The 24,828-nt window shown below is 32.4% G+C and overlaps 1 protein-coding gene across 1 annotated transcript; it reads left to right on the top strand.

The window, feature by feature from the left end:
* Positions 1 to 226: 226 nt before the first annotated feature.
* Positions 227 to 24,172, top strand: LOC139481017 (von Willebrand factor A domain-containing protein 7-like). The gene is made up of 19 exons (XM_071264041.1): positions 227 to 522; positions 1,198 to 1,320; positions 1,566 to 1,677; positions 2,011 to 2,111; positions 2,273 to 2,461; positions 2,840 to 3,091; positions 4,892 to 5,011; positions 5,987 to 6,211; positions 6,887 to 6,993; positions 7,902 to 8,052; positions 8,845 to 8,918; positions 9,842 to 9,992; positions 10,334 to 10,503; positions 11,085 to 11,193; positions 13,804 to 13,996; positions 14,729 to 14,792; positions 18,044 to 18,249; positions 18,767 to 18,911; positions 23,910 to 24,172. Exons 1-19 carry the CDS (start codon positions 288 to 290, stop codon positions 24,123 to 24,125), a joined length of 2,943 nt encoding a protein of 980 aa, XP_071120142.1. The 5' UTR covers positions 227 to 287; the 3' UTR covers positions 24,126 to 24,172.
* The last annotated feature ends 656 nt before the right edge of the window (positions 24,173 to 24,828 follow it).

The following is a 24,828-nucleotide window of genomic DNA, read 5'->3' as shown; positions in this document are numbered from 1 at the left end:
TCATATAAAATCAACTTCTTAGTGTAATGACTGAATAGATATTAATAAGGTTTTTTGCAATTGAAAACTTAAGAAATACCGGTTTCAGTGTTTCTTAAAAGAAATGCAGTGGTTTCAAGAAATGCAGACGAACGGATTGTGCAGTATTTATTATCTTATAAAACTGATATCCTAGTTCGAAAGCACTGTGACTTATATGCGCATGACGGATTGCCCTCTTATCATGGTTATATATGCATATAGATAACGTTACTCCGAAAGACTTCAAAAAGTAAGCAGTGTTTGAGATGACATTCTACCTACATTTCTGTGTTATTTTCTTTCTTCTGACATTCTCAAACTTTGCTTCTGGATTCTTTATCAACGAGTATTCAAATCCAACTGGATATACACACGAAAACATCACACGAGGTGCGCTTGATAGAGTAGCTTCAATGTATATAGCAACAATACTGAGACCTGGGAAATTTGATTTACAAAATCAGACAACGGATGAAATTTTAAAGCAGTACTTTGATGAAGGTAAAATCTTAAACAATTGATTTTTCATTCTATATAGAAATCACAGTAGAAACAGAAAACGTTATAAAAACGAGTCATTTCAATTAAACGGTTTCATTTGATAAAATCCTCGTCGTCCTTTTTTATTATCACTAAAAAAAAAAATGGAATGAATAGTTTTTTCGTTCTCGCCTATCTTATTTTTTTTCTACATTTTTGTTTTCTTATTTTGTCCTAAATTATTACAAAATAAGAAAGAATTATACTTGTGTATTGCATCCTTAGATAAGTGGGATGAAATTAGTGTTGACCACTTTTCTTGATGTAATAAGAGGGATTTATAAATGAGAATATAAAGTTTAACAACAATTTCATTATAATCATATTTTTGAATAAGTGTTGGTATTAATTGTGTCTTCTTTTTTTACAAATAATAAGAATTAGTCCCGATTTTTCTTCTTCAAAATGTCATGTCCGTGAGAAAAACAGGTGATACATGTACGAACAAACTGAGTATATAACCATTTCTGAATGTCATTGTTGTTGCAGAAAAAACAGTATCAATGATCATTAATATGACTTTTTACATCCCTGACTTTCAAATGATTTGGTGTGAGCTTTCCTGATAAAGGTAAATTGTAAAAGGAGCTTCAAATACAAAAAAAAATCATAAAGTGTTATTTTTTTTTATTTCAGTGCCATCAGCTGGTAACATTTACGACAATGCTGTTGACGATATTGTTAAAGGGTTGGAAGGTGCTCAACTAAAAGTACGGACGTCAGCTAAATACAGCATGAACAATGAGATGATTGCTGAAGGTATTGGGTCTTTTTTAGGATACTAAATCTGTCAATTGTTGTGAACTTTTCTGTTTATTTAAGAAGTAATTATATGTATTCCTGAAATTAATTTTAAAATAAAGAGATGTGACACGATTGCCAATGAGACAACTATCCAGCAGAGACTAAAGAGCGAGGATGTAAACAATTATATGGTAGTGTTCGGCTTTCAATTATGTTTGAATACTGATATTACGTATTAATTCATCATTTATTTTCTTCAGGAAATATGTATTTGAATGTCAAGCGGTCCCAGGTAGAAAGCCTTAGTAAAGATCACAGTCCAAACTGGCCAGTTGTACGCATGGTTGTAGGAGATTATGCATACAATGGAACGTATGTATAGAACAAATTCCCAAAACATGTCATAAACTGAACGAATGCAAATGAAAAATAATTATTCTGCACTTGAAACACAATTGCGGTGTTTTATTTTTAATTGCATTGCTTTCAAAAGAAAGACATAAAGAAAGAAGTTTGGGAAGTAGAACATTTGTAAATATAAAAAGATAGTCTTCCTGTGTATTTCCATGGGTCAATAAATGAATGATTATCATTAATATATTTATATAATCCTTCAATTCAAGCTAGATTTCTATAATAAATATAGTGCAGTATAATGCTAGATGTATGTAATCTGTAAACGAAACAATATAATCTTTCTTTTAGTCAGAACGGAGCATGTAATGGTAACATTATTGCAGGACATGTATTGACCAGTGGTTACATAGATCATAGTTCAACTGGACAAGGCGGGTTGAAAATTTTCAGTAAGTAAATCTAGATCTTGACATGGCATTGTACTTGAAATATTGTCCGAGATATAATAAGGATGAAAGAAAAAGCAATGGAAAACACGTCTGTGAAATCACAAAATAAAGGACTCATAACGACAAATCAAACTGATAGACCCCGTATGTTTGATTTCTAGATTCTCAGTGGGGGAATGGTGAAGGTAAGTGTAGCCATGGCGGACGATACGATGCTAGTAGACATTTACCAGCCACAGGAGGAATCAATAAAGAAACTACTTCAACAGTTCTATCCCCACACTACTATCTTCATTCTAAAGCTGGGAAAATGGCTACCGATGCTACAACTGATTTCTTTATCAGAAATGGTGAGTAAAAGTAATGTAGTACAATGTATAAATTAATTGATATTATAAAACAAAGATGAAGATATTTTTACATTGAGATACTAAAGCATTTCTTTCACAGTTTTTATTTCTGCATCATGGCAATGTTTTCTAAAATTTGGAGCAGCACAGCTTACTTTCTGTACTCTTAGGTATGAGTGTCAATGAGACAACTCTCCATCCAAGTCACAATTTGTAAAAGTAAACCTTTGATAGTCAAAGTACATGATTGTTCCAAAGGACAATATTGATACGGATATTACATATTTTTCATAATTACCTACGATATTAAATTGTACTGAATATATAATGTTTGTAATTTTTGCATTCGGTATTGACGTATTGATTTTTGTATTTCAGAAAGTTCCTTGTTAACAGCTCTAGGATACGTTCGACTTGGCAAGCTACTGGGTCTTACTGAGCAAAATCATCAAAGTCAATGTGTTAACTGCAACGATCCTTCCTTGTCTATTGTCTTTGTAATTGACACTACCGGTTCAATGGCATCTACTATATTTCAAGTTCGACAAAAGGCTGTTGAAATGGTTACTAAGGCAATGATGCCAGGATATTCTCCGTTCAACTATATTGTGGTGACATTTAATGATCCTGGTATGTTAAAATAGACAAACTAACTTGTTAAAAGTTTTGTTTAAATGAAAGCCTGATAAAAAATGACATATAGTATAGACATTTATTTATTGCTCGAGACCGTATGTTTACCGCTACATGGTTTGTATTTTTTGTGTCTTTTGGTTGCTCTTCTATTGACATACAACCATTATCTCATATTGCCCATAAAATGTGTAATCTGCGGTTGACACCTTATTTTCTTTTTTGTGCGAAAAATGTCTGGTAAAACAACATATCATAGAACGGAAAGTTGATATGCTCTACTTGTTAATTCAAAAGGTAAAACAAAGAGCTGCGGGGTATATTCTTAACATTTATATGCCCCGAACTTCTAAGGTTTTAGACTTATTCTAAAATTATGTCCTACTCCCATTTTCACGTTCAGCCTTTCTAAGAATTCAATTATTATTATTTGTATGTAGACGAAACGCGCGTCTGGTGTATTAGATTATAACCCTGGTATCTTTGATAACTATTTACACCACTGGGTCGATGCTACTGCTGGTGGACGTTTCGTCCCCAATTGTTTCACCAGCCCAGTAGTCAGCACTTCGGTGTTGACATGAATATCAATTATATGGTCATTTTTATTAATTTCCTGTTTACAAAACTTTGAATTTTACCAAAAAAATAAGGATTTTCTTATCCAAGGAGTTATAGATTACATTAGCCGTATTTGGCACAACTTTTTGGAATTTTGAGTCCTCAATGCTCTTCAACTTTGTACTTGTTTGGCTTTACAACTATTTTGATCAGAGAGTCACTGATGAGTTTTATGTAGACGAAATCCTGGTACATTTGATATCTTTTGCCGCTATCATGTGTTTTTATACTGGTAATACTCCAGAGTTATGTCTCTATGAGATAAAACATAGAGATCAAATATGGGAACCAGTAAATAAACAAAACAAAGTATCTATGAATATTACATCTCCCCAAAAGAGGCGTGACTTGTGAAACAGCTATACATACAAAGTCCAACCTTGAAGGTATGATGATTAAAATCAATATAGAATCGTGCTGATTACATGATAAAATATGCCACATTCTGTATGTGCGTATCCATAGTAATTCAGTGGTGCCATTTGTTGCTGTGTTAACTATATTTAATTTTTCGTTCATTATTTTAACATTAATTAGGCCGTGTCTTTCCTCGATAGAATTGCTTTACATTTGTTATTTCGGGATCTTTTGTAGCTGACTATGCGGCATGACTTTGTTGAAGGCTGTACGGTGACCTTTTGTGTCATTTGGTCTATTGTGTTATAGTTATCTTTTGGGCCATCATACCACATCTTCTGTTTATATTATGAAATATATATAGTAAACATTGTTTGCTCCTGGTGAACAAATCTTTAAATCACCAATGTTTGTTCTTGGTGAACAAACCTTTAAATCGGAAATGTTTGCTCCTGGTGAACAAACCTTTAAATCACAAATGTTTGACTATCCGTCACCGAGGGTATCATAAGGTTAGTAGTCAGTACTTGAGTATTGCCGTGATTTATTACAAAACTTTCTAAAATTGTCTGTTTATTAGTTGCATATTTTAAGGAAACTAAGGGTTTAACCAACAAGTTTATAAAAAAAAAAAAAAACCCATCTAGGGTAAACTTTGCTTGAATGGGTTAAATTCATATAATTTATATTCTTGGCTTTCAAATATTCGGCTTTGAGCGTTCCGGGAAAAGATCAACCCAGAAGAGCGCTTCTTACGAATGAAATTGATAACGTGTTGTTTCTATTTTATTTTAAAACAATTTTATAATTTTGTTTTAGCGTCAAAAACTACATATCGAGTATCAAAGGACGGAGAAGAAGTCAAGCGGTGGTTGTTTGCTTTAACAGTCGATGGTGGCGGTGATTGCCCAGAATACGCAATGTCTGGCATTAAAACAGGTATATGTAGCACAGTATCGAATTATTCTTGTTGATCTTATACACATTTGATATTAAGTTTATAACGTTCAAATAATTTAACCGAAAAAAAACAAACTTTTTTTGTTATATATTGAAATGTAACACAGTAAGGCAGCAACCATTTGATTTTCTGGGGGGGGGGGGGGGGGGGGGGGGGGGCTATGGTTTTTTTTGGAAAAAAAAGTTTGTTTCCAGTTTTTGGAGAAAAAAATAATTTGTTTTTGATTCTGAGAAAAAAAAAAATTGTTTGTTTCACCCTCAACTGCCACTATATGTAATGCTAAAATTGAAAGAAAAAAATTGTTTTCGACTTGTCGCGAAAAAAATAGATTGTTTTTTGCCGCAGGCGAAAAAAAAGTTTGTACAGAAAAAAAAACCATAGCCCCCCCCCCCCCCCCCACCCCCCCCCCCCCCCCCCCCCCCAGAAAATCAAATGGTTGCTGCCTAACTTTTTTTAACCTTTCATAGAATGAAATTCAAAACAGTGTGGCTGTGGCTATTGATTGACACATTAAATTCATCCATTGACTGGGATCATTTAGGTGAACGTTTGTATGTAACGACCACTGATCACTATGTACTTTTTAAAGACACTTAAACTATGGGGTCACCAAAGGTTCTCAACACCTCAATAAAGTAATTCGAAAAAATTAATCAGAAATAACACGATGTTTTGATTTATACCAATTATATAAATCAAAACATAAAGATTATTCCTGATTATTTTTTCGAATTACTTTATAATTAAAGGCGTTAAGAAACCTTTGGTGACCCCACAGTTTAAATGTCTATCGTAGGTACGTCGTGAACAGTCGTCGTTACAGACAAACGTTCACGTAAATTGTCCCAGTCAATGGATGAATTTAATGTGTCAATCAATGGCCACAGCCACACTGTTTTGAATTTCATACTAAAATACATTTAATCTTTACTGTATCTTTTCTCACTCTTCAGCTATGGAGAATGCACGGAATGGTTCGTGTGTTTTCTTTTTTACTGACGCTGATCCTAAAGATCCCGAGTTAAGAAATGAAGTTGTCAACCTCATCAGAACTAAGGATCTACATTTAGTGTCTTTCATTACGGGACAATGTCATGGCCAACTTCAGACTTCACCTTCGAAAAATGGAACCCAAAACAGTGGAGGAGAACCACTTGGGTGTATTGCTAAATCTCAAGGTAAATATCTATCAATTCTATGTACATTTTGTGTACATGGTTTATCCTAACTGTATTATGAATAGAAGCTATTCCGATGATCAATATTCTATAAAAGCGGGGTTGTGATATGAAAAAATCTAGATTTACTTACACCCGCTATATGTTCATGTGAAGACCGTACTAGTTACTTACACTCGCCATATGTTCATGTGAAGACCGTACTAGTTACTTACACCAGCCATATGTTCATGTGAAGACCGTACTAGTAATTGTGTGCTGCAAACAAATAGTTTTGTTATATAAATAATTTGGTGTTTGTGACATATCTTTGATAGTTAGAAACGTGAAGCTATTAAAAGTACTTTTAGCTTCTTATCCTTATTTTTTTTAAACCTTAAAGTGATGGTATACTGCATTACTGAATTTTAAATTTTAAAGCGACACGGTTTTTTTTTACCTAAAAAAACAAAAACCTGAATTTCAAAGCAAATGAAATCATTGAAAGACTCAGTCTTTCAATGATTTCATTTGCTTTGAAATTCAGGTTTTTGTTTTTGGTAAAAAGATTTATTACATAGACTCTTAAAGAGTCTATGTAATAAATCTTTTCACAATGAGAAATCATCTTTATACTTGACACCAACCGGCTTATACTATGTAATATCCAAATTAGACTGGTCATTTGCTTTACAGGTCATCGCAAGAAGAGAGGATGGGGTAATTTCTTTCAAAGTTTAGGTGGCACGTACATACCGGTAAAAGACAGAGATATATCAAAACCACTTGACACTCTTTTAGAGGTATTTTATTTATGAATGAATTAAAATGCATGTTTATCAGTGGAGTATATATGAATTTCACAAACAAAACATTATACAAATGTAGAAAAGTTTTACGATTTCATTTCTGGAAACATATGTTACGCGGAAGGAAAAAAGGTCTGGACAATAAGAGAATTATTGTTTTATAATATAGGATAGTGAAATCTTTTCCTGCAAAATATATAGAAATTGAAAAAATCTAAGCATTATTATATATATATTAAGAAAAGCATAATGATGAGTTAAGCCTTTGTTTGTATGTACCTTTCCCAAGTCAGGAGCCTGTAATTACGTGGTTTTCGTTTGTTGTTGTGTTACATTTTTGTTTTCTGTTCATATTTTGTACATGAATAAGGCATAATAAAAACGTTAGTTTTTCGTCTGAATTGGTTTATATTTCTCATTTTTTGTCCTTTTATGGCTGACTATGCTGCTTGGGCTTTGCTCATTATTGAAGGTCGTACGGTGATCTATAGCTGTTACTTTTTGTATCATTTGGTCGCTTGTAAAGAGTTGTCTCATTGGCAATCACACCACATCTTTTTTTCATAAGTTCAATTGTCAGAATAAGAGGATTTAAAAAGTCAAAATGTAGCTATAAAGTTTCTATATCGAAATACGAAAAGTCTTGGATGTAAAGTTTGGAGACACAAACATACTGCCCTCACTTAAAAAAACAATAATCCTTGCTACCTCCCGATATAATTATGCCGACTTTGGCTTTTGCCACTTTTCTTTTCTATTACTAGTATTATGACTGTTTGACTCGTGATACATGTATATCAAATTGTCATAGTTCGCTTTATTTCTAATTTTTTTAATATTGATATTGTTTTCAATTTTTTTGTATTTGTTTTTTTTTTTTCATTACTTTTCATGTATTTTAGAAAAACATGGCTATTACATATGTCAATATTTACACAACAAAGATATCCAGTCGGAGCCTTAATATCACAGTTGATAGTCATATATCAGCGTTTACTGTTGAAATAAAAGATGCATCTTCCAAGCCTTCCTCCGCACTATACAAACCAATAGGTAAGTAATGTATTCATCATGTCTTCAGATCGTAGACTATTGTCAACAGTTGTAAATTGACTGTAGATTGTAGATATTCATTCAAATGTTAGTTTTAAAAATCTTAACTTTTGATATCTTTTTTTCAATGGCAACCGTTTATGATAATTGTTGTATGATATAAGATGATGTTTTGGGGAATATCAGGGCTGGTTCAGAATACTTTTTTTCACTTTGGCCAATATGAAATTCTAAAATAACTATTGTCAGTTTCGATATAATCCAAAGAATTACACGTAACTTTTAAAACCAAACATTTGTTTTAGAAAGTAATTTCAGATTCGTTTCGACAACGATTTAGATTCTTAATATTTATCATTACGTATTAGAACAGAACCGAAGCGACGTTGGTGCAAGGAAAACGAAATATCAAAAATCTATGCAACAGTGAAAGATCCAAAATAAAGAAAACCAATACTACAAAATTATCAACACAGAAATGTACACATATGAATTTTTTTGTCATCGATGCAAAGCCTGTTGTTTCAATTCGGTATAGTTTTCAACTACCAAACATAGGAAGCATAGAATTGACTGAAGGTTTTTTTTTTAATTCATTTATTGTTTTAAATATAAATGCATAGCGGGAGACGCTTACCATGTCGACGGACATGGCTCTCTCCTCTTAGATTCCTGTTATTCCAACATATTTTTTAGTTACCCTGATTTGTGTATGTTTATGCAGTGATTTGAACATCGATAACCTACTGCCGCCTTATGTTGTTTACCATTCCTCTAAAATGTGTGTTTCAGGGACAGTAGAGACATTTTCTGGTAAAAGTTCTTTTAATGACATAGGAAGAAGCACTTATATAATGAGTATAGTGGTATGTATGAGCGTCAATCGATTGATAATGAATAAAAATGACATTTTCGATATCGACTTACCGTTATGCCACCTAAAACTAACTGTTTTGTGCATTCTGATCTTATGCTTTCATGCGAATATACCCTTCGATGCTTTTGATTATTCTTTTTATAACGTTTGGACTCGAACGGTTTATACTTTTGGCTTTCCAAACTTATGGTCTCAGTCTTGACTAATAAAGGTTATTCTAGAAACAAGTGTTGTGAGCCTGAAAATCTTTTCGTTCGGTTTCTCATTTTGTTACTTTTAAACCGTATAGGAATTTGTGAGGGAAATTTGTGACAAACATTATGTAAAGCCAGTATTATATAGTTCTGGACTATTAAAAAAAAATCTTTTGAGGTCACTAGTACGCTGCATTTGCTTTGAGGGTCAATAGCCTATATTAGTTTTATACGCTACAGCTCTCAACTCAACTCTGTGCATCACACTACCACATAATCAAATACAAATTTTACTAAATAAGAATGAAATAATACTTTGTAAAATCAGAGTGGAACTGTTAACTGTAACCTATTGTTATTTTTGGTAAATAAGCTAACCATAGTGGCAAAAATTGTACATGCAATGACATTATGAAAATCAATAATTCTTATAGAGTAAAATGAACATGTTACAGCTGATCGAACATGTTTGTAGTGACATCACATATTTCAACGAGAGCCATATGCAGTACATGTATTCTGCAATTCGAAGTAAATTTAAAACGGAAATACATAACCATGTCATAAATTGGTAAAACTGCGCTTTCTTAAATACATCAAAAATATAAAAGTTACGATTTTTAACAGGTAATCCACCTGTACAATATCAATAATATAATTAATCCAGTTTACTTTATACATTCCTGTAATCCTTATAAAGATTTTTTTCCTTGCTCAGAGTCCAGTGCCAGGAATTTGGATGTTGAAAAATATGAACTCAGAAACGTGGACAGTGACTGTTAAACAACAAGGTGATATAGAATTTACTTACCAGTTCCTGGAAGATGTACACGGTGCTATCCTTTCCATTCATGGAACACCACTTGCAGGTAATTGCATGACCAAAGAACCAGTCTCTGCATGATGCAACGTATTGCTCAATTTAAAAGATTTTTTAATTGATTGTAAAAGAACGAGTAGATTAAATAAAAGGGTAATAATTAACATATTAGTCTTACTGAATTCAAAAACAGATTTTATACCATAATGAGAATATCATAGTAATGTCTTCAAGTATAAGGTTTAAAGTAAAAGACCATACAAAGCGTTGGGCAGACAAGTAGGTATATTTAAAGAAAGATTTTATGTTTTTTTTCTCATAAAGCTGCTCTATATCAATCAAAAAGAGAAATCATTTTCTTACATATTATTTAAGTGTTTGTTTTTGAAGGATCAACCCTTACACTTGTTGTGAAAGTGACCGATCTCAGCTCAAGTGATTCTCTGGTTTATGGTATACTCTTGGATGAAACAGGAACAGAAATTACCCGCATGCGTCTGGCTCAATCGCCACAGGGCAGGAAGAGAAAAGGCATAGCAGTATTCAATGTTCCTAATAAGGTATAACGGTAAAACTTCTTGATATGTTCAATGTTGGAATTATTTTACAACTAGACACGATATGATTTGCAAAATTTAACAGAATAACTTACATATTAAAAATATTATCATTAACTTAAGAAACCAATGAGCTTATAGGGTTGAGATTAAATACAATATACTTTTCGGAATGAAATTTTATTCCAGTTAGTGAATTTTATAAACATACTTGATTATACAAAATATCAAACTTTTCACCGTCCCTAGCATTAAAAATAAATAATTATAGATTAAACAGAGACTTTCAATATCAAATTCTCAAAATAAAAAAAATAAAATAAATTTAATAGTAGTGAAATTCCGAGGTTTAGCACACTAGACAGATATGTGATATGAAAATGTTGCGAGATAAAAGAAGTTTCTAGAGGTATAAACCCTCTTCACCTTTGATTCACGTATGGCAAATACATATAGTCTTCAACGTTAAATATTTCAGAGCCATTTTTCGAGTTATGGATTTATGGATTGTTTTATTGTTTCACTTTATTATTTGAATTGTCTTAAGATATAACCAACAATTTACTGACATCAATCATTTTCAGGCCTTTAAAATAGCAATAGAAGGCACAGAGAAAGGCAATGTTTTCAAGCGTCAATCAAAAGACCTGATACATCCAGCATCTGTCTCCCTTCAAATAATCCAGAGTGACGGTAATTAGATAAATAACATTTATATCAGTGTACATAAGACGTAAGCATGCTACATTTGATATTATCTGAGATCATTTTGTTCATATTCCTCTTCACCCTTTAGGTTCTTATATATCATTTTCTTTCAAATATTTGGCATTTAGTGTTCCTGACGAGGTTTAATGCAGGAAAGCGCTCCTAGTGCATGCATTTATAAAATGTTAATTTCATTTTTGAACAAACTATGCGTCATATTTTAACATACATTGTACTAATTGATTGGTCCTTTGAACTACGACACAGTTTGCAATAGATTAAAAATCTTTAAAACTTTAAAATAATTTTTTTTTTACTTTTAGCAATGATAGTTCAATGATGTAAATCAGAAATATCTATACAAACTTTCTTTAGGTTTACATTTGAAAGAAAAAGTTCAATATCTCATACTTTTCGTAGTGTGCATAATACTTAAAGAGACAAATTAAGTACGATATTTTGTTCTCACCTATATAAAACTTTCTATGAATAATATATTCATATTTCGGATATTCGGATACCTGAATATGTGGCAGAGATAAGTCGTTTTTAGAGGTCTCTAAGGTCCTGATACATCCAGCATCTCTCTCCCTTCAAATTTATAGCAATGTATATCGTAGAGGCTTAACTTAGATACCTGATAGTGTCCATACGATATGCATTGACACGTCGCACGATACTGGTGTCACCTAACGTTACACACTCAAAGACATAAGCCAAAATAAAAACGTTGGAATGCATGTTGTTCAGATGGCTTTTTATAATAAATTTTAAAGGATTGATTTTTTTTCCTAAGAAAGGATTAATTGTTTTTTCTTAAATAAAAGATGTTAAGCTTTTGTTTTATTAACAAATTAAAAAATAAAAAAGTAACTTTAACTGAAACCATTTGTTTTATATACATTTTAATTATAAAGGTAATCGATTACTTTTTTTTATGGATAAACTATGCACTGCAAATGCACTCATCTTTGCACTCCAGAATGTCAAGGCGAAAGGACTACGGCATATCTAGTATGTCAGTTCTGCACAAATATATGCAAGGGAATTAGCGGGAATAATTATTATTGCTGTTTTTTTTCTATTAATTTGTATTATAGTGGATCCGACTATTATAGTCCGGAAAACACTTCAGTTTCGCGAGAAAATCTCTCCCAACCCCTTCTCTATGAATCGGTAGAGCTTCAACATAAAACATTAATTTTAAAGTTTTCTTATTAAGCAACAAAATAAAATAGCCGTATTCCAAATCGTCTGTGAAAACCGCAATAATGACAATTAGACGGAACGTTAGAAGTATATTTTATTAAATAACGTCAAAATCGTATGTGGGGACATTGTATCGGACATTTTAGTTTTATCTGATATCTCGTATATTAGATTTGATTTATGGGAATTTAATATCAAAATAGAGATAATTTTGTGTACTTTTATCCATTATAATTTTTTTTATGTAGCGAATGCCACTGTATTAAATAAACATCATGAAAAAACAGAAAACGTAACCCTACGTTTAATTTGGTTTGAAGGGGACAAAATGTCGGACATTGCTATTCAACTCGAATAATAAGAATTTATTTTAAAAATTCCTGATTATTGCATGAGGCGAAAGTGTGATCTTTGTACAAAATACTAGTATAAGAATTATTTACTTTCGACATGGGGATTGCTCTGGAATTCCCTTTTTTGGGACAATTTAACAAAAATTACGGCAACCTTTCGTGCATGGGACACATAATTTGTATCATCTTGATCCCTTTTTTTCATATTTCCGTCTTTTCGAGAGACAAAATCGACATTACGTTATCGCGCAATTATGAATTGCTTGTTCTAGACAAACTTTTATATTGTTTGTTAATAAAATTTATGTGTTGTTTACGGTATTCAGAATTTCACAAAACTAAAAGTGTAACGCGGGACAAGGAAATCATATTGCAAAATAAAGGTTTTATTGAGTTTTAATTAATGAAAATGGTCTGTTACATATACAAAATTGCAATAATCTGAAAGAAGAGTTTAAAAGCTTTAAAATGATATACAACACTTTATAATATCAATTTTTATGTTTAAAAATTAATAAGATGAATGTGTCTTGTACGTGATTTTACCAAAGTAACACCAGTAGCGTGCGACGTTTCATTGCTTTAAATTGTGCAAGATATACAAAACTTGGGCATACGTTTAAAGAACCGCATCATTCATCTGCTTCAAAATCACCACTTATCACCACTTAGAGATAGGTGACGATGTTACTCCAAACAAGGTAAGCCTTCAACGCTCAAGTTCCTAAACTTGATAAGTGGAATAACAACATGCAGAATGAACGATGTAAAAATGAGTTCCGACATATGTCCCTCTTTGTTACAATGAATGTAAGTTAGTTTATGACATCAACAATAACAGGCTTATAATTATATCGGTGAGTTTGTGAATCCTAAACAGGCGTCATGTTCCACCTAAATACACAAGGGATGCTTTTTAATACAAATAGCTGTCTTAAAACTAATTGACATAGACTCGTATATCCATTCTTAAATATAAAAAAATAGTGTTGAAAGTGACGTATTTAATATCACATATCTTTCCTGTATTTAGGAAACCTGTATATTGATAAAGACACAACTGTTACCTGTAACGTTACAAACACAGGATCTACTGATGAAACGTACCAGGTTCACTTTACTGACACTGCAGGATTCACAGATTCTACTCTATCTGTTACAGTTGGAGCTGGAATGTCGAAAAACGTTTCTTTGAATCTTCGTGGACGAAAAACACAAAAAACCACGTAAGATGTTGCATTTATTTATGCTAGAACCAGATTGTTTGCTTGATTGGGACTTGCTACGTTGTCAGTCATGAAAGAAAGCTCTAAATAACTAATAATATACTTTGTTTCAGATTTTGATAATTTAAAGTCTTCTATTTTGGAAATTTTTAAATAATAAAAATTTTAAAAACCCAAAAGAAAAAGGCTTTTACGTTTAACAGGCTTATAATTCTGTAATCGAGTTTGTTTACCATAACCACGTGTCATTTCTCCTATTCAACAGGTAAACTGGGATTTTTTTTCAAACATTCTGTATGTGTCTGTCACATGTCTGATACTCAGTGTCGTTTGTTGCTGTATATCACATTTGCTTTATTTTTGTTCATTATTTTGTACATGAATCAGACCGTTAGTTTATAGGTGACTTTGTGGTAAATACTTTGTCCATTGTTGAAGGCTGTATGGTTACCTATAGATATTAACTACTATGTAATTTTGTCTCTTGTGAAAGGTTATCTCATTGACAATCATACCATATCTTCTTTTATATAATAAACACTTTTAAATGTGTATACTACGTATAAAAAAGAAGATGTGATATGATTGCCAATGAGACAACTATCCACAAAAGACCAAAATGTAGTTGGTATCATCTTGGCAAGTATTTTAATATTTTTCTTCCCTTCATGTTACAATGAGTATACGTTTGTTTACGATATTAATTGAATGTTTGTTAATTTCATATTTCAGTATACTAACAACAAGTCTTTCGCTCGGAGGAAAGGAAATTCAACAGCTGCAAACCGTATTCATGGTAGACAATAAATAATACCTAACCAGATTTATTTCTTTTTACCTCATATTTAAAATAATGTAATATAAAACAGGTCTTGTCATCACAGTGTAAGAACTGACTACGATATATCTATACATAAGTAACTCTTCCTATGATAGGTTTATGTACTTTCTTCAACATTGTACTTGTTTGGCTTTATAAACATTTTGATATGAGCGTCACTGGTGAGTCTTGTGTATACGAAACACGCGTCTGGCATACTAAATTATTATCCTGGTACCTTTGATAACCATTATGTCTATTTTAAATGAAAGAGTTTTATGTTTCATATGACTCGATTTTGTTCATATTTTTTCTGAATCTATCCGGACAGTTTGCATATAAATACGGGGAAGTAACATGTCCAAGTGTCGCATACAACAAAAAGAAACACAATTGAACTCGCGGTTAGTGCGCAAGGTATGTTTTCCCTATATCAATTTTTCAAACAATTTACTCAAAACTGATATAAATATTTCTCTGTCCCCGATTGCTATATTAAGAAGTGAAAAATAGCTTCCCCGCGAAATTTTTTTATTCATTAGCTTAGGACAAAAAGACATTCACCACCTTCTGATACTAGAAATAACATAAGGTAGCAAGGAGTCCTCATGTCATTTTATGCACTTAATGTCCATACAATGTACATTACTATAAATCGTACAAGGTACACAAAAAATGTTCATCAGTTTAAAGGACAACATCATCCATCCGATTTCAACCCCCTCTCTTCCCCTCAAATAACAAGTGGCAATGTTACTCTATACAAGTTGAGCATTAAGCGCTCGTTTTTCTGAACTCGATCAATGGGATAACAACATATATAGGGAACAATGTACAATAAAAATGTGTTTTAAATACCGATATATGAGGCGACAAAAACAAAAGAATAAGGTAATCAATTATTGATGAAATATAATTATCATAAAAAATTTCGTAGTCATTAAAAAGCAAGAGAGTTTTGTTTCTGTATGTTACAAGCTTTAGTGTGACAATCGAATGTACAACTGCAGTGCAAACACAAATCGGATTTTCTTTCGGGTTTGTCAAATGTGTTTTGAGTTTTGTGTCATGAATCAACAAACTAAATGCTATTTATTTAACAAATCATGCTTGAACCAAACTATACGAAAGTCCTTAACAAGTTTGTATAAGAATGTTACTTCAAGTTTCTTAGCTTAACTGCATCATATATCTTCTTTTCTATTTAAAAATACTGAACCTACTGCATTAAGCCATCATTCTTAGACCTTGAAATGGGCTATTATATCTAGAAATATCTTTTACAGCAACGTCATATCCAATACAGAACGAATCGGTCTTGTAATATTCAATTTCAGTTATACAGAATATTTTTAATCTATTCATGAATTAAAATTCATAATTCGAGCAGTCCATAGAATACGACACAACCAAACGCTTTGCTATCTTCATCATCGAATCTAATGGAAGGCAGCTGTCCTATTCATAAGATAAACCTAATGATATCCGTTCAAAAATAACTAAACGCAAAGATGAACAACAGCATATATTGATTTTCTTTTTGTCTGTTAAACCATAATGATTATTTTTAGTACGTTCCATAATCTTGTTTGTTTTTATGAATAATATCAGGATGAACCTAACGAGCTCGATGTGACATGCAACTTTTTTTTTAAATCCGCAAGTTGAATTAGACTCTTACAATTAATTCCTTTAATAAGGTGATAAAATGAGGACGAAAAGCTTTCATTGTAGAAACTGAACATGTGTTAGAAGCTGTCAAAATCAATCAGTAGCAAGAATAACAAAGGCTATTCCGTAACACAAGTAGTTTGTTTTTAAAGACAGAAACATAAGCTGCTTATTAAACTACATACCATCTTAATACTAGTAGGTGATCCTCGGACGAATTTCCGATTTGATGAAAATGCAGATCTATCGTTACTGGTTATTTTACAGCGGAGTCACAGATTTATATTTTATATAGATTGTTTTTAATGTTAGCTCTCATATCATACCTAGCAAAACATTCAGTTAATTCGGGTAGCAAATAAGAATAAGAAATCCTGCTTTATCAATTTCGTGTGTAAATAGAGCAAATTTTTTAAAGTTTCTTCATTGGGAACGCGTTCTGATTGGCGTCCGTTAACATACCTGTATCAAGTCATGAAAATCAGTTGTTTTCCATTTGATGATATAAAATCAAACGTTTGATTTTGTAAGTTTTCATGGATTTTTAGAAATTGATATTGATCTTCAACTTTTTATCAATACGTTTATGGTAAATACTTTTTGGGATATCCGGACGAGTGACGAATCGATGAAAGCTGAAGACAACGACAAATTTTGTTTGTCTGAGGACGTCTATGATACAGACTTCACAACATTAATTAATGATGATAAAATGATACATGTAGGCTGACATATTGTGTTTTTCTAATCAAATTTTATTAAAAAAAGTTGTGTGAAACCAGCCCAATTATCTTCTTTTCTAGTCGAGGGAAACATATAATCGACCCTTTCTTTTTTTCCCCAGTCACAAAATGATATATCGGAAACAAGATATTGGGATTGCAAACATATAGGATATGTAAATGGCAGTGTTATACATTAAAAAAAAGTTTGAACCGTATGAAGTGCAAAGTCAAGAACAAATAAAATTCAAATTCAGGTTTCGAAGTTTATATGACTGGACATTCCAATATATCAAATACGAATGATTAAAAAAAAAGATGTAACAAATCACGTATATACTTCGTTTTACACAAATTTATAGCTATATAAGATTTGATTTGATTTTTGATGTATTAACGCCACTTTTAAGCACCTCTTTGGGGCTGTTTGGTGGCGGCCAGTTCTTATTGATGGAAGAAGCCGGAATGCCCGGGGAAACCCACCGACCTTTGATAGGAAAACTGACAATCCTAGTCAAGTATGATTGCAGTCGAGTGCACACACACGAGCGGGGTTCGAACTCACAACCTCAGTGTTGACTAGCTAGTGATTACAGTAGTAACTACTTATAAGATCTTTTTACTTTATTCATTTACTGTATACGTATTATTTGTCTTAGAATAGAAAAATATATAAACAGATTATAAATTGTGCGCCTCTGATGCACATTTTCTAAGTGCATTGTTAGAAATAGCCATACTCAGACAAGAAAAGCAAAATTACATTTCAATATCTTTACCATATAATTCAACCATATTCTACAAGAAATAAATGTCTTTACTAATTATTTTCAGGTAAAACCGAAAATTCCGCCAACCATAACTATTACTTATAAAAGTTCTGATTGCATTCCTTCTGTTCTGAATTATTTCAACTGTTCAAAAGAACTCATTAATATAACAGCTATTGTTGAAACATTGTCATTGAATTTGTACTATAGTAAGCCACGTTTAGATCTACAAATGAGTAATAGCAGTGGAAGATTCGTCCTTTCTTTTAGGTAAGATTTCGAACTTAATTTGCTTTTTAACGCTATTCTTGTTTGACATTCACTCACTGTTTTGTGTGCCTCCGATTTACAGTATTACTTATTTGAACACTAAAAGCATGCTCCGAGCTTGCGTTTCCTACCATGATGTTCTTAATAAAGGGCTGCCTCTTAGAAGGATGCTATGAAGGAATTTTTAAAGTGGAAAGTCGTCTCATCGAATGTTTTAAGGACACCGTTATGTTTTAGTTGAATAGGCTGATTTGATATCTTTGTGTTTCACAAAACCAGTATGTTCTAATTGTCGTAACCACAAAAACAAATGTGACATAACCAAATGTGACTCATCACCGAAATTGTACCAAGCGTGAGCAAGCAACACGACGAACGCCACAAGTTCGGCAGGATTATTTTCATGTAAATAACATATATTTTGGTTATTGTGTAAATGTGTTACAGATTGACGTCAACACGAAACCGCCTGTATTTATAGATTAGGAAAAGAAACTGAATATTATTTTTTTTCCAGCGGAACTTGTTGCAGTCCAAAATTTTCTTGGTTTGTATCAGACAGTGATTCAGAGGTTACAGAGAAAGCCTTTGACTTTACGAATGGGCATTCATTCTCAACAGTAATACCAGTGAAAGAGTCTCATCTTACAGAAGTTACCAAGGTATGATGAATAATTTAAGAGATATCCTTATAATAAATAAATACCTAGATAGATGCTCTTTTCTTAACAATATAGTAGTACTCAATGTTATAATGAATGTAAATGAGTTTATGTGTGGTATACGTCAAACATACAGCAAACATACTTTCCAGAATACAAGTTACAACTAAAGGTCATCATGCGGCCTATAACAAAAGACAAATGTCCAAACCATAACCAAACATATCAGTTTAATATTCCCAAAACTACTGAGCTGATGATACCCTCGGGGACTGATAGCAGAGGTATCGACCCAATGATGTAAAAACTTGAAAACAACACGTTTAATAATTGCATGCATCCGGAGCGCTTTTCTGGTTTTACCTTCATCAGGAACGCTAAAAGCTAAACATTTGAAATCCGAGGATGAATAAGTACCGAAATCGTCGAAGAGCTATATGTCAAAAATACCTAAAATAAATAGCCAAATTCATCTAAAGTCAACTTTACCTGAGGGAGTTGAAACCTTAGTTTCTTAAGAATTTCAAAATTTATAAACGGACAATTTTTAAAAAGTTTGTAAAATCATGTCAGTACCGAAATACTAACTACTGAGCTGATGATACCCTCGGGAACTGATTGTCTACCAGCAGATATATCGACCCAATGATGTAAAAACTTGAAAACAACATGTTTAATAATGTCATGCGTCCGAAGCGCTTTTCTGGTTTTACCTTCATCAGGAACGCTAAAAGCCAAACATTTGAAATCCGAGGATGTATAAGTACCGAAATCGTTGAAGAGCTATATGTCAAAAATACCTAAAATAAATAGCCAAATTCATCTAAAGTCAACTTTACCTGAGGGAGTTGAAACCTTAGTTTCTTAAGAATTTCATAATTTATAAACGGACAATTTTAAAAAAGTTTGTAAAATCATGTCAGTACCGAAATACTAACTACTGAGTTGATGATACCCTCGGGAACTGATTGTCTACCAGCAGAGGTATCGATCCAATGATGTAAAAACTTGAAAACAACATGTTTAATAATTTCATGCGTCGGAAGCGCTTTTCTGGTTTTACCTTCATCAGGAACGCTAATAGCCAAACATTTGAAATCCGAGGATGTATACGTACCGAAATCGTTGAAGAGCTATATGTCAAAAATACCTAAAATAAATAGCCAAATTCATCTAAAGTCAACTTTACCTGAGGGAGTTGAAACCTTAGTTTCTTAAGAATTTCATAATTTATAAACGGACAATTTTAAAAAACTTTGTAAAATCATGTCAGTACCGAAATACTAACTACTGAGCTGATGATACCCTCGGGGACTGATAGTTCACCAGCAGAGGTATCAATCCAGTAATGTAAAAAATTGAAAGCAACACGTTTAATAATTTCGTGCGTCCGAAGTGCTCTTCTGGATTTAAAGTATGAAAAGGAGTTAAAACTTTTCTGGCCTTACCAAAAAGTAGTCTTTGCATAATGGAAAGGAACGCTTCACACATAAAAGAAATGTTCTTTACAGTACAGTTTCAAGTCTTAACACGGGTAGTGAGGTCGTCATGTCGATGGGCGATTAGTACAGTGATTTTGTCATAGTTTGGTTAAGTTAGACATGGTTGTGTTAAGAGTTTTTATTGACAATCAATGACACACTATAAACTTTCGGATTTTTCGCTAAATGAACCTACATAAAAAAAAAAATTCTAGCTGGTAAGAATCTTTTTTTTATTGCATATATGTTAGTACATTACCGTTGTTATCATATAGTTATAATTTGACACCGAATAAAGCTTGCGTATGTCAAAATTTATAAGTTGTTGTTCGTTGCTAATGCATAAAGTAGAGTTATTTTTTTACTGTCTGTTGTATCCCATATTTCGTTATGGTATAAATCTGCCGTCAATTATTCCTAAAAAAGCCTACATTTGCACACATTTTAAGATTACAGAAAATTCGGTGTCATGGTTAAGTTCATGTTCGACATGGTTCAGTTATGTGAATCCTGTCGTGAATGATGGAAGTGTAACGATTAAAATAAACATACATTATGTACAAGTATCAAAATACTGTTAAACAAGATTTTCGCTGGTAATTGTTTTCGTGTTTAACCCATTCTATCCTATTTTGAGTCGATATAGTGTCGCTATTTTCTTTGTTATTGTTTTGTACTCAGACGAGTAGATCTGAGTTTTACATATTAAATATGATCTTTTACTCGCATAAATACACATATAAGAAAATAAAAAAAAGTAAAACTAAGATTTTATCATTATAATTATCATAATTATAGAACAAGCATATATAAAGCGTTCACTAGAGTAATATATAATAAATGAATTTCAATAATAGCATTTTTTTTTTAAAGTTGGTATATTCTGAATACACTATGACATAAGAAAGCACATAGTAATATACAAAAAGTAAATACAGTACGATTTCCAATGAGATAACTATCCACCGTAGAGCAAATGACGTAAATGTAAGGTCACCGTACGGCCTTCAACAATTAACAAAAATCATACCTCTTAGTAAGTAATTAAAGACTCCGACAAAATTGAAGATACTGCAATTCAAATAAGAAAACTTACAGCCCGACTTATTTCAAGAACAAAACCAAAAAATAAATATAATGTACAGGAAAAAACAACAGCCAGTGCATCACAGTCTTTAGACTTTATACAATGTCATTCAGAATATGCACTTGGTTTTATCAGAATGGAATACTGCTATCAATATTCATCTTATTGTCTGTGGATTCTCGCCTTGTCGGGTCAGACATAAGGCTGTACACAGTTAAATGCACTTGTACTAAGCACAACAGTACGTGTATCATTTCTAAGTAGGTGGATTCAGCCGGGGAGAAATACTAGTAACGTCTACTTAGAATTGCAAAACGTAACAGTTAAGCCTCGGTAACACCTAAACGGATAGCTCGAACGGATCGATGCCAAACGGATATTTTTTTCTATCCGTTTATGTCCGTTAGACGTCAGTCCATATCTGGTTCATGTCCGCTTACCGTCAGTTTTATCCGTCGACGTCCGTTATGTCCGATGGAAAATTTTAAGCATGTTCAAAACTTTGAACGGACATCCAACGGATGAAATGTCCGTTCAACTTCCGGTAGACGTCCGTTTTGTACTGCACTCGTCCTTTTCGTTTCCGTTTTGTATACGTTACTTGTCCGATATAGATTCGTTGGAGGTCCGGTAGACAATTCACCAACACTCTTCTACCGGACGTATAACGTATTTCCTGAGTGTCATGAATGTCTTTTATTCATGCTTGGATCTTGGAGTAAGAGCATGTCTTCACGGTCGAGCATCTCTTATTCAGGTCCGACTGAATTCAAATGTTTCAAATATAAACCTATTACAAATGTAGTTGTCGAAAGGATAAGAAGGATAAGACAAAGGAGGTGAGCAACATCATTGCTTAGTCATCAAAATATGTGTTATGATTATCGCTCACTTTAATTTTCCGCTTAATAGTATCTTGTTCATCTTTTTTTATCCGAAACGCTTTCGTTAGGTGTCCGTTTTATCCGTTTGGATGTACATTTGACGTGCGTTCTGTCCGGTACGTTTCCGTTTCTCGTACGTTGCATATCCTGTAAGTGTCCGTTCTAGGCATTCGTTACCCATCCCTTTTATTTGGTCAATATACCAACGGACACCGAACGGATACAAATTTTGTCAACGGAAATCTTTTTTTCATCAGTTCGGCATCCGTTAGAGCTATCCGGTAGGTGTGACCGCAGCTTTAGATAGTAAAATAATAATCTTTCGGTACTAATTTTCAAATCAGTCCAAAAAATCGCTTATATCAACCTATAATTCAACTTTCATAAAATTTGGGTATGAATTGTACATATGAGAGCGCCTAAAAGGCAGTTCTCAATATAATTATATTTCTAAAAAGTAAAATCACAAAAATAGAGACACCACTCTATAAAAAGTTTATCGGCACTAATTTTTGAATTCATCCAAGACATTGCTAATATAAATCTATGATGCAAGTTCCATAAAATTCTGGCAAGAATTGTACATTTAAGAGTGTTAACAATGCAATTTTGAACAAAACTGTTATAAAAACATCTATATGACATAAGTTTCATAAAAAAAATCCGGCAAAAAATCTTAACGTGAGACCGGACGGATGCACGCACAGACGGACGGACGAAAATACAAACGCCAAATATTTTTATTGACCCTGCAATGCGTTACGCGGGATAAAAAATATATATAAATGTACGATTTGCCCGGGCTTTTTGTCGCTAACGCCCACCTAATTTGGTCAAAAGACTTTTTCCCTCTTTAGTCAATTAGTAAATTGTGTTACTTTAATTTTTCACAATCGTATTCAAACAAACCATCAATATTAAGGTGCCACAAAGATGTATTAATTTTGATCTAAACCATGACAAATGTAACCAAAACCATGACGAATTTCTAGACTCTTAACTTAACCATGTCAATCGTTTAACCAAACCAACCAATTTGGATATCTTGTTATCCTTGGTTAATTTCTTAAAAAACAACAAGTTCAAGTTAGATAGTTTGACTTACAATATAGATTCAAACATTTAATTTGCTTTTCATTTGCTAATTTGAGAAGAACTGAGGCAATTGTTTTGGGAAGTTACATAACTTATCCATGATCAACTTAACCAAATTATGACAAAATCACTGTACTAAACGCTCCTCGATATAACGACCTTACTATCCGTTCTTAAGTTATACATATTACACTAGCATTACAACAAATTCTGATTTTCTGGCATAATCTTTCAGTCGAGTGTTTGCATGATGAATATCATTGAGTAGAGCTTTGTGATACATACATGTATCTGTTGTTGTTTTACTCTGTGTCCCTCCCTATAAAATGTTAACAGTGTTTGCATTACTGTCTATCGACAATCTTTATTTTGCAATAAAAATTGTTTTGTTTTTGACGGACCAATATTAATGACATCTGCACATAGAATTATTTTAGTAACATTATTTTAGACATTAAATTCAAAATCTGTCGTCTATTATGGTATTGGTGGAGCGGTAGCAGCTTGTGTGGTAACAGTCGGTATTATTTTGATCATTGTTAAAGTAAATGGAAAGGTGGTTTCTAAAGTTTCAAATATGAAGATGACGGACTTATCTGAAGATGTTGTCGAAAATCCTCGACCAAGAATTCCAAGATCGCACCTTCAACAGTTCCATAATAAGTGACTAGGTTTGCAAATGTTTCAAACTATGTATTGAAGTGTTGACAAAATTAGTCACAAATGTATGTGATTTTACAGTTACGATCACAATGTTACAAAAGCTATTTATATTTTTATATTAAATCTTAGTTCAGCTATGATCTTATTATTATATTACCAAACATATATCGGTTATTTTCTTTACCTGCTCTTGCACTGGGCCCATATCACTTATGGTTAGCGGTTAGTTTCAATGCATCAGCTCATGCACAGTATGTGGTGCTCCATTAAAGATGATTAATTCTAACCTTTATAAAGACTCGATTGAAAAATTTAGAAGTTATTACTATTCTGATATTCCCTACTCTCTTATAAATATTTTGCCATTCTTTTAATATCTCTCTTTGTTGTAAAGCGCTTATACGTTTATACGTTTTGATATATCCTTGGCATAAAATATGTTTATTGGGATTTTTCCTGGTAAAGTAGAATTCAGAAAAGGGAATCGTTCTGACACACCAAATTTATAAACTATTATTTTCATTTAAATGATCACATTCATATTAGTAGTAAGCTGATAATGTAAGTTTTATTTGTATCCCCTATTTATAATAAATGCATAAATCATATAAACTGATTCGATATTTGAAACAATTACGTTATTACTCTACATAACAAAATACGATACTGGTGTTTGTCTTGAAATAGGTTACTTAGAAAGTCAGTCA

The sequence above is a fragment of the Mytilus edulis genome, chromosome 7 (genome assembly GCF_963676685.1).
Source record: "Mytilus edulis chromosome 7, xbMytEdul2.2, whole genome shotgun sequence".
NCBI classification, from domain to species: Eukaryota; Metazoa; Mollusca; class Bivalvia; order Mytilida; family Mytilidae; genus Mytilus; species Mytilus edulis.
This window is presented reverse-complemented; position numbering and strand designations above follow the sequence as displayed.